The sequence below is a fragment of the Trematomus bernacchii genome, unplaced genomic scaffold (assembly GCF_902827165.1).
Source record: "Trematomus bernacchii unplaced genomic scaffold, fTreBer1.1, whole genome shotgun sequence".
NCBI classification, from domain to species: Eukaryota; Metazoa; Chordata; class Actinopteri; order Perciformes; family Nototheniidae; genus Trematomus; species Trematomus bernacchii.
Window position 1 is genome coordinate 7,754,922 of NW_022987616.1, and position 13,743 is coordinate 7,768,664.

Consider the following 13,743-nt stretch of genomic DNA (forward strand, 5'->3'; position numbering starts at 1 on the left):
ATTCTGACTGGAGCACAGAGGATGCTTCATTCTGACTGGAGCACAGAGGATGCTTCAGGCTGACTGGAGCACAGAGGATGCTTCATTCTGACTGGAGCACAGAGGATGCTTCAGGCTGACTGGAGCACAGAGGATGCTTCAGGCTGACTTTAGTGAGTCTCCATTAGATGGTAGCAGTTCATACTCTCTGATCAGAACATGCTTTGGGTCCCAGATGTTGGTGGACAGCCTCTCAGGTTATTATGGTCTGCTGAGTCAGAAAGTCTCTGACTCAGCAGACCATAATAACCTGACAGGCTGGACCAACCATCTTTGAGCAGATTCTTTATCGATTAAATATCGGCGAAAACGTTTACATCCAATCGTCTGCAGACATTTGGTGATTTTGTGCACATGTGGAGACACGTCTGTAATCTGCAGAGCAAAGCTTTCACACACACATACACACACACACACTCACACTCACACGCACGCACACACTCACACAGACACACACACACCACACACACACACACACACACTCACACACACACACACACACACACTCACATACACACACACACAGACACACACACTCACAGACACACACACACACACTCACATACACACACACACACAGACACACACGCACGCACGCACGCGTACGCACACGCACACATACGCACAGACACACAGACTCACATACACTCACACACACACACACACACACACACACACACACACACACACACACACACACACACACACACACACACATGAAGTCTCTGACAGGATTGACCAACAACAGGTGGAGCATTTTTGATTTTAAAGCTTTTATCCCAGACACAGTTTAAGAGTATTTTAATGGTTTAAATAACGTCCTCTTCCCCCTCTGTTAGCAGGCCGGTGCACGCGGCCCCCCAGGAGGACCTGCTGTTGGGGGGTGGGGGCCACAGCTCTGGGGAGGGGGTCCCTGTGGACGAGGGGGTCCTCATGTCTCAGCTCTACACCGCCCTCAAAGACTTCGATGGGCTGGAGGAGATCGACCGAGCGCTGGGGATCCCGTCTCTGGTAGAACAAGTGAGATTTCATTCATCTGGGGGAGTGGTTTCAGAAACTACGGAAGCCCTCGAGGACTAAATTTAAGTGAAAAACTCAAATTATTTAGATTATAAAGCAATAATGTGGTGTAATATCTTTAATAATACTAATACACCACTATATATATTGCTATATACAGATTTTAAATATGTATAAAGTGTACACATTTGTACATTATCTACATATTTTTGTATAAATATGTCACAAAACTCAGCTTTCGCCGGGATGAATAAAGAATAACTTATTATTATTACATGTATATTTTAATTTATTATTATTATTATAACTCTATATATGTAACCCATGACTCTCGGGGCGTCTGTAATATATTTGTGTACCTCATGTTCTCCAGAACCAGTCCCTGGAGCAGGATCAGTTCCAGCAGGACTCCATGCTGATGGACCAGAAGCCCCCCATGTACTCCCAGCAGTTTGCAGCCCCTCCCTCTCACCTCTCTCAGAGGGGGGGGTACCCCCTGCAGGACCAGGGCTTCCACCCCCTGGGGGGTCCCATGGGCCCTCGCCCCGGGTACCCCATGATGAGGATGCAGGCCAGACCGGGACTCAGGCCTGGGGGGGGCGTTCCAAACCAGCCAAACGCTCTGAGGCTGCAGCTGCAACACCGGCTGCAGTCCCAGCAGGTACGAGGTCGTGCATTTAGTTATTGTTTTCCAAATCGTGCAGTCATGTTTGTTTTGTCGGCTTTCTTTCATTTAGTCTCAGTTTGATCAGAATCATGTTTATCACCAGGTGGGTGGACACGGACGAGGGATTTAACTTGGTGTCGTGGTGCATACATAAAACTAAAACTAAAATTCACAACACAGATAGAGAACTATTTTAAGAAAACTATAATAACATTAAGAAATATAGTAGAATATTGCAGTATTTACATAGAAATAGAATGGAATAAAATAGTTGTTTTATTTTTAAAGTTTTAGTCAATTAAAAGTCTAGGCATTTTAGCTTTGTCTTGCTCAAATTAAACCATTTTATTTTAAGTGAATGAAAACCGTTTAGTCATCAGATTATATTCAATATTTCCGGTTGTTGTCAAAGTTAACTTCAGTAACGCGTAACTTTTCTCATCAACAATACTGTGTGTTAATATCCTCACAGTTATTGTTTTCCCCCCCCTGCAGGAAGTGATCATGCATTTAGTTATTAGGTCTTTTTACAAATGGTGCAGCCTTAGTAATGCTAGTTGTCAGATTTCTTACGTTTCGTCTCAATTTTTGGTTGTTTTGTTGTTGTTCAAGTTTGAGTCGATTAAAGGTCGAGGCATTTTATCTTTGTCTTGCTCAAATTAAACCATTTCATTTATTTTAAGTGAATGAAAACCGTTTTAGTCATCAGATTATATTCAATATTTCCGGTTGTTGTCATAGTTAACTTCAGTAACGCGTTACTCCTGTAGTTCTCATACAACTTTCTTTGAACAATTTATAATATTTAATCTCCTCTTATTTTAGTTTTTAAACTACATATAAGTATTTTCTCATCAACAATACTGCACGTTAATAACGTCACAGTTATTGTTCCCTGACGCAGGTGCCCTATCCGTATCGTCTCGTTCAAGTCATAGAAAAACACTTGCAGACAAATGTATTTAGTCAGAGTTTTTGTTTAAGGACTACCGTCATGTAGGATTCCTCTTGCGTTGATAGTTTCATATCTAAGCAGTATGACCTCTCCCTGACCTCTCCCTGACCTCTCCCTGACCTCCCTGACCTCTCCCTCTCTCTCCTCCTCTCCTGCAGAACCGTCAGCCGATGATGGCTCAGATGAGCGGCGTATCTAATGTGAACCTTCCTCTCAGAGCCAGCAATCCCAACCAGGTAACTGCTCACCTGTCTGATAAACGGAGGGGTCCTTCATGTGGAGAAACGTCTTCTTCCTAAGATAGAGAAAAGTGAGACGCTGAATCAGCCGGAAAGTGCTTCGTCACAGAGAGGCACGGACGTCTTAATGAAGCTTTCATGGGATCTAAATATGTATTTTCTAATAGTTTCTTGTAGTGCAGCTCGACTAAACTTCATAATGCAACCCCCTCTTACTGCACCTGTTGCACACTCTGACCCATGCTCCTCCTCTTCCTCCTGCAGGGCATATTATTTATTAATAATAATAATGCATTTTATTTATAGAGCGCTTTTCTAGAAACTCAAAGACACTTTACAGTCAAACAAATCATAAAAACATCATTCAAACAACACACTTAAAGGGGACCTATCATGCAAAATGCACTTTTGTACGTCTTTTCTACATGAATATGTGTCCCCGGTGTTCCAGGGAACTCACCAAGTGTCAGAAAACACAACCCTCTCTATTTTCCTCCATACCCAAATCTCTAAAAAAGGGGCTGCAACGGATCTGATAAAAACTGATCCAGATTTGAACACTGTCCTGACGTCAGGACGGTGGAGCTACGGCTATTGGGCCAACTCCACCAATCAGGAGGAGACAGCCACGGCCATTGCCGTTCGAAAGCGCTGGAGACGCTGTAGTACATATGCCAGGCCTGTAGGTGGTGCTGTTCTCACTGAATCTGCCCTTGCTAAAACAGGGATAAAAAATGTCAAATTGAGCAAAATGAGGCATGGCTAAAATGCATGATCTGTTTGGTATTTTGAAAAAAAAAAAGTATAAATATGCCTTATATAGGTATGGTCCTACACTATATTATTATAATATAGCATGATAGGTCCACTTTAAAGTATATAAAACACAACATTAATGACAGATAAAAAGCAGTTGTGATTTGAACATGGTGTGTCAGGGCCTTTAGAGTGCAATGCCCTCTAAAGGCCCTGACCTTTATATATACAGTCTAAGGCCCTGACACACCAGGCCGAAATCGCCCGTTTTCGTTAGTCGGACGACGAAGCGTGCCCTGTCGCCCAAACTCAATTTGGTGTGTCCCGCACCGTCGGCCGTGACACGCCTTATTTGGCCTTTCATGGCCGACGCACGGCCGATTCAACACGTTGAACATGTTGAATCGGCCGTGCGTCGGCCACAGGCAGTCGGACAAAGAAATGACTCTGATTGGCTGTTCAGCTAGCGAATCAGTGCATGAGAAGCGAAACGGTTGCTTGAGAATGTCTTCCACAAGCAACACTCCAATGGCTGATAGCTCCAGTACCGCACGAAACAGTTCGTACGTGCTCGGCTGAAGTCTTTGCGGTGTGTTCCAGTGCGACACATGGCCAAGACGCAGGAGAACACGGCGACGCAACAGTCGGCGTCGGCGAGTTCTCTGGTGACGGCCTGGTGTGTCAGGGCCTTCACTGCACCTCTTGTAAACCTGTATTCATATATGATGCATATTCGATTAGTCATGAGGTTCAGCTTTACACATTTCCATTCCATTATTTCGCCTCATGACGTTGTATTCCCTCCTCCATTGATTGATTGATTGATTGATTGATTGATCTCTCCTTCAGGGCACCATCAACGCCCAGATGTTGGCCCAGCGTCAGCGGGAGTTGCTAAGTAACCACCTGCGCCAGCGGCAGCAGCAGCAGCAGAGGAGCCTGGCCATGAGGGGCCTCTCTCTGCCCCCCAGCATGAACAACAACAACCCTCGAGGGCCACATGCGGCCCCCCCGCAGTTCCCCTACCCTCCCAGCTACGGTACCAGTACAGGCCTGGCCTCCCCCCCTCTCTCCCCAAACCTCCCCCCCAACCCTCAGCTGCACATGCATGGCTCCTCCTCTTCCTCTACCTCCAATTCCTCTTCCTCCACCTCCACATCCTCCTCCTCCCAGATGATGATGGGACAGTATGGGGCCGTACTCAGCCCCCAAATGCAGCACAGTGCCTTTCAGTTTCCCAACTCAGGTACTGAAGACCCCCCTCCCAAATCCTAGCCTGCCACTTTCTCCATTCTCCACCCTGCTAGTGTGTGTGTGTGTTTGTGTTTGGGTAGATATCAGGAAGTATCGGTTTTATAACGTCAGGAAGTATCCGTTTTATAACGTCATGATTATCAGGTTAATGCGCCGGCGCTCCACATGACAGGGCCTGAGACTTAAGGGTCGTGTGAGAACACAGAAACTAAAGAAATGTGAGAATGAAATCACAAATGCCTGAATAAAGTCTCAATAGAGGTGGAGCACAGGACTCCAGACGCACTAATGAAAGCTACTCCTGCAGGAAGTGAACATATATTAATAACATCAATAGTAGGAATAGAATAACAGAAGTGCATCAGTGTTAACGTGTTTCATACAAACATGCAGCCAGAAGTTCAAATAGCAACATTTAAGATTTTTAAAACATTGATTAAAAAGTTAATTAATTTAGAAAGCAATGTAGTGAATCTTCTTCTTCATTGAAAACTAAGTCGGTTTAAGAAGAAGTTCTGATTACAAATAACCTATTTGTAATGGTTTTAACAGATTATATGTGAAAGTGCATTCAGTACTTGCATATCAGCGTATTTCACTTTTGAACTAATAACATGTTTAAAGGTCACAGACTCACATATAGATTATGTGTAGCCAGATTATCAATTCAAGTGTTTCTGAATGTCTTTAAACTCCAAAATGGAGTCCTGTGAGCACGCTGTTTCTCCAGCAGAGGGCGCCAGCAGCTCAATAATGAATCTTAACGAGGATGGAACTGACTCACACACAGACATGTTCGATCATCCCTCTCTCAATAATCTGACTGTTTTCATATGAATCCCTCCTGAACTCCCTTTCCTTACTCCCTTGACTCCTGCTTCCTTTCCCTCCTAAACTCCCTTTCCTTACTCCCTTACCTCCTGCTTCCTTTCCCTCCTAAACTCCCTTTCCTTACTCCCTTGACTCCTGCTTCCCTCCTCTAAACTCCCTTTCCTTACTCCCTTGACTCCTGCTTCCTTTCCCTCCTGAACTCCCTTTCCTTACTCCCTTACCTCCTGCTTCCTTTCCCTCCTAAACTCCCTTTCCTTACTCCCTTGACTCCTGCTTCCTTTCCCTCCTGAACTCCCTTTCCTTACTCCCTTGACTCCTGCTTCCCTCCTCTAAACTCCCTTTCCGTACTCCCTTACCTCCTGCTTCCTTTCCCTCCTGAACTCCCTTTCCTTACTCCCTTCACTCCTGCTTCCCTCCTCTAAACTCCCTTTTCCTTACTCCCTTGACTCCTGCTTCCCTCCTCTAAACTCCCTTTCCTTACTCCCTTGACTCCTGCTTCCTTTCTCTCCTGGACTCCCTTTCCTTACTCCCTTACCTCCTGCTTCCTTGCCTGCTTTCATGCATGTATCTCACTCATCATAGTGTCACATTGACTCCCTTCAGTGAAGTCTAAATATCTAAACAACCCCCCTCCCTCCTCTCAGGTATGAGCCAGCAGGCAGACGGGGGGTTTGTGAGCCCCGGGGCCCCTCAGAGCCCTCTGCTGTCCCCCCGCATGGCCCACACACAATCCCCCATGATGCAACAGGGCCAGGGCAACGCTGGCTTCCAGGCCCCCCCCCGACATGAACGGCTGGCCGCAGGGCAACATGGGAGGCAACAGGTGAACAGAATACTGTCGTTTTAGTTCATTTTCCATGCAGAAATGTCAGAAAATGCAGTTTCCAAACGTGGAGATTTCCTGCTTTTCTGTGTTTTATATCGTGTCAAATTGACTATTTTAGGACATTTAAATGAATCTGATGAACTGGGATGGAGATTTTTCACTATTTTCTGACTTTGCACACTTCAAACTATTAATCAACATAGGTTTTAGCAGATTAATCATTCATTCATCTTTTGATGCAGCCTTATGTCAGCAGCCAGAGTTAAATACCTCCTGTATAAGAAACCCTCCAAACTATTTCCTCTGTGCTCCTAAAGCATCGTTTCCCCTCCGTTATTAAACCCTTTCTCTCCCCTCTCTCTCTCCCCCCTCTCTTTCTCCCCCCTCTACCCCCTCCTCTCTCCTCTCTCCCCCCTCTCCCCCCCCAGTATGTTCCCACAGCAGCAGGCCTCGCCCCAGTTCTCCCAGCAGAGCAGCAGCAACATGTACAACGGAGGAAACGCCATGAACCTCAACCCCGTGAACAACATGGCCGCCGGCAGCATGGGGCAGATGTCCGGCCAGATGAGCGTCACCTCCATGGCCTCGGGTCCTTCGCCGGGGCTGCCCTCCATGGGGCCTGAGCAGGTAAACACATATTAACACTCTTAAAGAGGGGGAACTTAAGAGGATTTTAGAGCCAGAAATACCCGAAATTTCACTTAAAAAAATCACATTTTCAAGCATTATGAAAAAGTATTTTGGTGAGACTTAAACAGGTGTTCCTGCAATGGTTAATTTGAGATATTAGGCTATTTAGCTTCCATAACATGTCTTTATTCAGACTATTGGAAAGAAATCAAACAATTATCATGCAACATATCATAAATTGGTTAATTTCTGTCCGTATATTTCTCTTAAATCGACCCAAGGTTAGCGTACATAATGCTTTCTTTGCATTTTTAAACATGACATTTAAGAAAACCTGTCATTTGACTCTTGGGAAGTTTAATAGTGATATATATTCGTTATTTATTGTACTTTACTAGTCCAGGACACTAAAGACAAGAACATGTTTTTAATGCACTAGTCAATTCTGAGAGTTTGAGCTGTCTTTAGTTCATAAATTCACCAAAAGTCACTACATAATGCCTCATTAGCATATCTAAACATAACGTGTCAGGACACTTGTAATGTTAAAAGTCACTGTCTTAAGATCAGTATTGTAGTGGGGAAGTTTAATGTTGATATCTGTTAGTTAAAATATTTCCCCTATTCACATGCAGTGTTTCTCATTAGAGGACTTTAGGGTCACTTTGAGGAGTTTAAACCTCACATCTGAACAAAATAGACCCTTAAACAGCGACCTATTAAGACTATTAATGAGGGGGAAATTAAGAGGGTTTTAGAGCAAGAAATACCCAAAATGTTACTTTAAAATCCACATTTTCAAGCATTGTTAGGGTGAGACTTAAACAGGTGTTCCTACATAACGCCTCATTAGCATATCTAAACATAACGTGTCAGAACACTTGTAATGTAAAAAGTAACTGTCTTAAGATCAGTATTGTAGTGGGGAAGTTTCATGGTGATATCTGTTAGTTAAAATATGTCCCCTATTCACATGTAGTGTTTCTCATTAGAGGACTTTAGGGTCACTTTGAGGAGTTTAAGACAAACAAAATAGACCCTTAAACGGTGACCAGGGGACCCAGAAACACTAAAAGCTCCTCCTTATTTCCGTGTTTGTGTTATTGTAAGACTCTTTAAGTGTTTGGGCTTATTGAATCGCCGCACTCGTGAATAATTTACTCGTTAGTTTACGTAACTTCTGATGAACTTAGAATGATGTAATTATCAGCGTGCACTTTAGAGCCATTTAGCCCAGACGTTACCGAATGATGTGCAAACACTCTTCTGTCTGGACTCAGAACTGCACCATGTGTCTCAAACCTGCACCATGTGTCTCAAACCTGCACCATGTGTCTCAAACCTGCACCATGTGTCTCAAACCTGCACCATGTGTCTCAAACCTGCACCATGTGTCTCAAACCTGCACTCCTATGGACGAGAAACAACAGATAACAAGTCAGACTTCTAATTAAACATATCAGATATATTCCCTTCTCCCTCTGAGGTGATTATTTAATGTTTGAACCTCTCCTGTTGTTGTGCGATGCTGTTGCTCGTGATGCTTTTAAGCCCAATAAAGCGGCATGAATATTTAACCTGCTGCAGTTTGATCGTCTGCACTTCAGACTCTTGTAACACGCCAGTATATCTGTCACTGGATTTATCCTCCTTCCACGATTATAGGAATATATTGGCACTTAGATTATTTCAATTATTTACCGTTCGCCCATTAGCGAGGTCTTTTGGTGATTTACTCGCTCGTTCCAGGAGGCTTTCTGATTGTTTATGGGCTTTTACACAAGTTCAAGTTCTGCCAGTTCAAGTGTGGTGTTGCTTTGTGTATATTAAAGGGGAAATTAACCCTTAAAATGATCATTCTCATATCACTTACTCGCCCAATTTTACCTTATATTCATCGTTTTTCTGGTGGTGAACACAGAATCAAAAAGCTGAGAAGTGTCTCATGAATTGAAGTGAATATTGGTCATTTTTAAGAACTGAAAAACTATTTTAAACCATTTTATTTATATAGTTTGTGGCTCAGAAGGAAGTCCAGGATATCATTGGTGTATTAATGTGACATATTGTAAAGCCCTTTATCAAGTACGGTGGAAAGGTGCTGCATACATGTAACGGACCGTCCACACAGCAGCGTTAAAAAAATCTTGGAGGTGGGCGTATCTGAAGCTTGGGGATTTTTTGCGAGCAACGCGACCAACAACCAATCACATGAATCTCCCGCCCCCGACATACGAAGCAAAAAAGCCCGAAGTAAACTGGATATAAACTCCCCAAACAGGCGAAAACCTACCACTGTCTCTGCCACCTCCCTCCATGCCTGGCTCCTCAGGTTTATATCCCGGTAGGTAAATAGGGACTGGTCATAAAGCACCGGGTGATTCCCTACCGCTAATTTCTCCTCCATGTTTTGGAATATGAGGAAATGACCTGCGGTATGTCTCTCCCAGCTTACACGCGGTTTGATTGGCTAGCGCTTGAACGGTCAGATTTGCATAAACGGGATTTGATTGGCTGACGCTTCCACCTCAGCTTCAAAAGTTGAACATTGCTCAACTTTGAATCCTGAAAATCCTGAAAATCTCCGCTCTGCTTCCCACAATGCAGTTCGGCGAAAAGTGAGGCAAAGTGACGTCACCCCATTCAAAGTGAATGGGCAGAAGCGTTCCAAGATTTTTTTTTAACGCTGCTGTGTGGACATTTCCATTTCTGATTCTTCGCCTACCGTGGAAATTCGAGAAATCACAGAAGAGTTTTTGAAATGGAAATGACTAGAGATCACTAGATTTACCCGCGGTTTATCAAATAAAGATCCAAAGGTGGCTAATGTTGGGCTATAAAGGAACTACAGCACGGTCACATGACTTCACGTCACCACCGCTAAGCTAAAGGTGGCTAATGTTGGGCTATAAAGGAACTACAGCACGGTCACATGACTTCACACCACCACCGCTAAGCTAAAGGTGGCTAATGTTGGGCTATAAAGGAACTACAGCACGGTCACATGACTTCACGTCACCACCGCTAAGCTAAAGGTGGCTAATGTTGGGCTATAAAGGAACTACAGCACGGTCACATGACTTCACGTCACCACCGCTAAGCTAAAGGTGGCTAATGTTGGGCTATAAAGGAACTACAGCACGGTCACATGACTTTAGGACTCATTCCTGCACCTCTCTAATATTATTTACCTCTGTTTTTGATTACTAAGATAAAGCCTAACTTCCATGTTGATTTCATGACTGTTTTTTATTTATTAGCATGCTAACGTGTGTGTCGTTTCTCTGCAGAAATACTGTTGACCCTCATGGAGTCGTCACCTGAACTTCAGCTGGAGAGAGGAGCGTCGGCCCTTTAAAGAAATTGTACAAACATGTAACCAACGACCCCCGCCTCCCCCCTTTCTACCCCTGCTTTTTGGGGGGGGGAGACCCCGGAAAGTGATGGTGGAGGAGAGCAAGCATTCACCATAGTGTGACTTCCTGTTGGGGGGGGGGGGGGCACTGACCCTGGGGGTGTTTGGGATCTTCTTCTGATGAATGTATTCCTCTCAGTGGACAGCGGCCATTTACAATCTCATCTCAAAATGACGTACACTGATTTTCGTCCGGCCGGAAACAGAGACTCCCGCCGGGTTTTGCCTTTTTTTGTTGTTATTTTATTCTGATTATTTTAGTTGTCGTGAAGATGTAGAATGAAGATCTTTGAAAACACACTGCGGAAAATGGTTTGAGTGTATGATTAGACTAATTTAGTCAAGAGGTTTATATAGTGTATTAAATTAAGTTTTATTTTTCTGTATAGATTTTAATTATTGTAGATGATTCTTTATCCAAGTAGCAACGAGAGAGACGGAGATTTCTAAAAAGTGTGAAAGAGGCACTTTTGTTTTTTTATAATTTTAACAGTAACACTCTTCTATTAACCTGAATCTGGATTATTCTTTGGTCCTGTAGTTTCAGAAGAAGATATGGTTTTAAAAATGAATCACAGAGATTGTACATACCAATAAGTAAGACGTTTTCTTTCCTATTTATTTCACCGCGTAGGGTTTGTTTCCCCGTCTGATCACGACTTTCTCGTGTGATGGTACGATGCAGACGGGGGGGGGGGGGTGTGTACGGGGGTGTGCTGTGTATACAGTGTACAGATTATCGCTTGCTTCTCTGCCTTTAGCATAGAAACACCACAAAAAAAAACTCAACACAGCCATACACAAAAAAAAGTGTGCTTTCTATGTCGTCTGGTCCTACGAGCTGCTCGGTGCAAACTGTTCCGGTGTGATGTAAACAAGCAATAACCTTTCTTTTTGTAATTTTTGTACAGTTTCCTGACTTAAAAAGGACACGTTTTTTGCTCCACGTTTGGATGCAGTATTACATTTTTTTATTGCAGTTTGTACCAGGAGAGTCTCCATCCACACGCAGCGATGTTAGATTATGCAGCAGAGGTCAGAGGTCACGCTTCACCCTGCTCTGACACACACTTAGCCATATTTATGACCTCAGGCAGTTATTAAACGACTCGCTGCTCTTTCTGGGGAGTTCAGTGTGATCCGAGTCATCCTCTCTAACCTCAAAAATACATTTTATATATATATATATATATATATATACAACCCAGGACAAACTTGGAGCAAGCCAAATGATCGTCACCTTTTTTCAATTGGATTTCTGAATTCTACCAGCTTTTATTTCCCTAGCTTTGAGGCCCGTGGAAAACCAAGTTGATGTCACTAACAGGGTCCTAATGTAGAGAAGCATGAAGTCATTCTGAATGTATTAAAGTCATTAACGGATGTGACCGCAGCGTTTAGAAGAGCTTTCCCATTGGTGTAAATGAGACGACGCTGCAGCTGAATCTGCGAATCCATGTTCTTTTTGCAGACGTCTCACACATTTTGATAAATGCTGTCTTGATTGTATCATACAGTCGTGCAGAAAAAGCCTTTTTGAGCCATTTAAAGCGATCACAACCCTTTGCAAAATTTCCAAAGATTGTCATGATTTTGAAAAATAAAACGATTTAAAGCCATGTGGTAGCAATGCATTTTTTTAGCATTTATAATGAGGACGGGAGCAAATCAATGCCCCTAACAAATATCCAGGCGTTGGACCGACTAAAACTATTTTTTTCTCGTCAGCTTTTGGTTTTAAAGAACTTTAAATGCCCTTTTGTATTGTCTGCCAATTTCTTAGAGCTAAGATGCAACCTTGAAATGCTAACCACCCTTAGCATAATGCCTTAGATTTGTCCGTTCTTGTACATTACGCCGCTGTCTGTATAAATTTGTATAATGACTTGTGTACAATATTGAACGGGTGCATCATCGCTCAGTTCATCGCTCTCTGTCGTGTTATTCCCCCCCTCCTCTTTCACTGTTTTTGATGATACATAGGGATATTGAAGCAATATGTAATATATGGACTTTCTGAAGAAAGCTTTGTGTTTCGCCCTGGTTTCTTTTCTGCATTGTTCACAGGAATCACACTGTATACCCGCATCCACCTTTGTACCCCTAGTGTGTGTGTGAGTGTGTGTGTGTGTGCGCGAGTGTGTGTGTGTGTGTGTGTGTGTGTGTGTGTGTGTGTGTGAGCGTTTTATGCAAAGTTAGATATACAAGAGAAACCACAGTTATGCAAGTTGTGAACTAATATGGCTTCGCTGATGCTATTTGCCTTGTAAATAAAGAATTCTGTTATTGCAGTATTTAACAGAGTGACTCTTATTTCTGTGACTGAAATTTAAATATAATAACGCCCCCCCCCCCCCCCCCCCATGCATTGATTGTATTTCCATCATGAGTGCACAGAATATGTAACGCTTTATTAAAAACGGCTCAAAGCGACTAAATAACACTAATATTCAGTTATAACGTGTTTATTCCTGTGCTTGCTGCTTCCTTCTGTGTATTTGTTTATAAATGTAAAGTGTATACTGCATAGTGATACTGCAAATAAAAAATATTGATTGATTGATTGAACGATAATTGGAAATAAGATTAAGTATCTCACTCGAAAAACCACAGAGCGATTTAAACCCCTTAAAATTTGTGATGTAAATAAATATTTTTTTTTGTTTAATAGTGACAAGCATGATGCAAAACATAATTTCCCACTATTTTTTTTTAATTGCAATTAAGAAATTATGTTTCAGAGCATGCAAAAAAGAGAGAATAAATCGAAAAAAAGAACTTAAAATATCTAATTTTGCTCAAAATACCTTGAAATAAAATGCAAAATTCAACAGGAAATGCTTTCAAAGTAACACACCTTCATTTTGTGTGACTGCTGCTTCATTCTATGGATTTGTTTACATGGTAAGTGCATTGAATAACTTTGTTTACAGGGACAAAGACTAAACCAATGACAGCACAGTTGTTTTTATTTGCATTTAAAACAGAAAAAAGTCCGATTTTGCCTAAAAAAACGTGCAGTATCTCAACAGGAAAATGCATTACAGGAAGCACTTAATGTTATAATGTTACAGAGCCGGCAGAAAAAAGAGAGAATTAATAATAAAAAGT

The 13,743-nt window shown here is 42.7% G+C and overlaps 1 protein-coding gene across 1 annotated transcript in view; it reads left to right on the plus strand.

Moving 5' to 3' along the window:
• ncoa2 (nuclear receptor coactivator 2) overlaps positions 1 to 13,192 on the plus strand; it is an 87,393-nt gene extending 74,201 nt beyond the window's left edge. Inside the window, 8 exon segments of the mRNA XM_034132426.1 lie at positions 879 to 1,059; positions 1,433 to 1,720; positions 2,840 to 2,917; positions 4,526 to 4,715; positions 6,406 to 6,536; positions 6,538 to 6,584; positions 7,016 to 7,214; positions 10,508 to 13,192. Coding sequence (XP_033988317.1) covers positions 879 to 1,059; positions 1,433 to 1,720; positions 2,840 to 2,917; positions 4,526 to 4,715; positions 6,406 to 6,536; positions 6,538 to 6,584; positions 7,016 to 7,214; positions 10,508 to 10,519 — 1,126 coding nt within the window. The 3' untranslated portion in view covers positions 10,520 to 13,192.
• Positions 13,193 to 13,743: the final 551 nt, after the last annotated feature.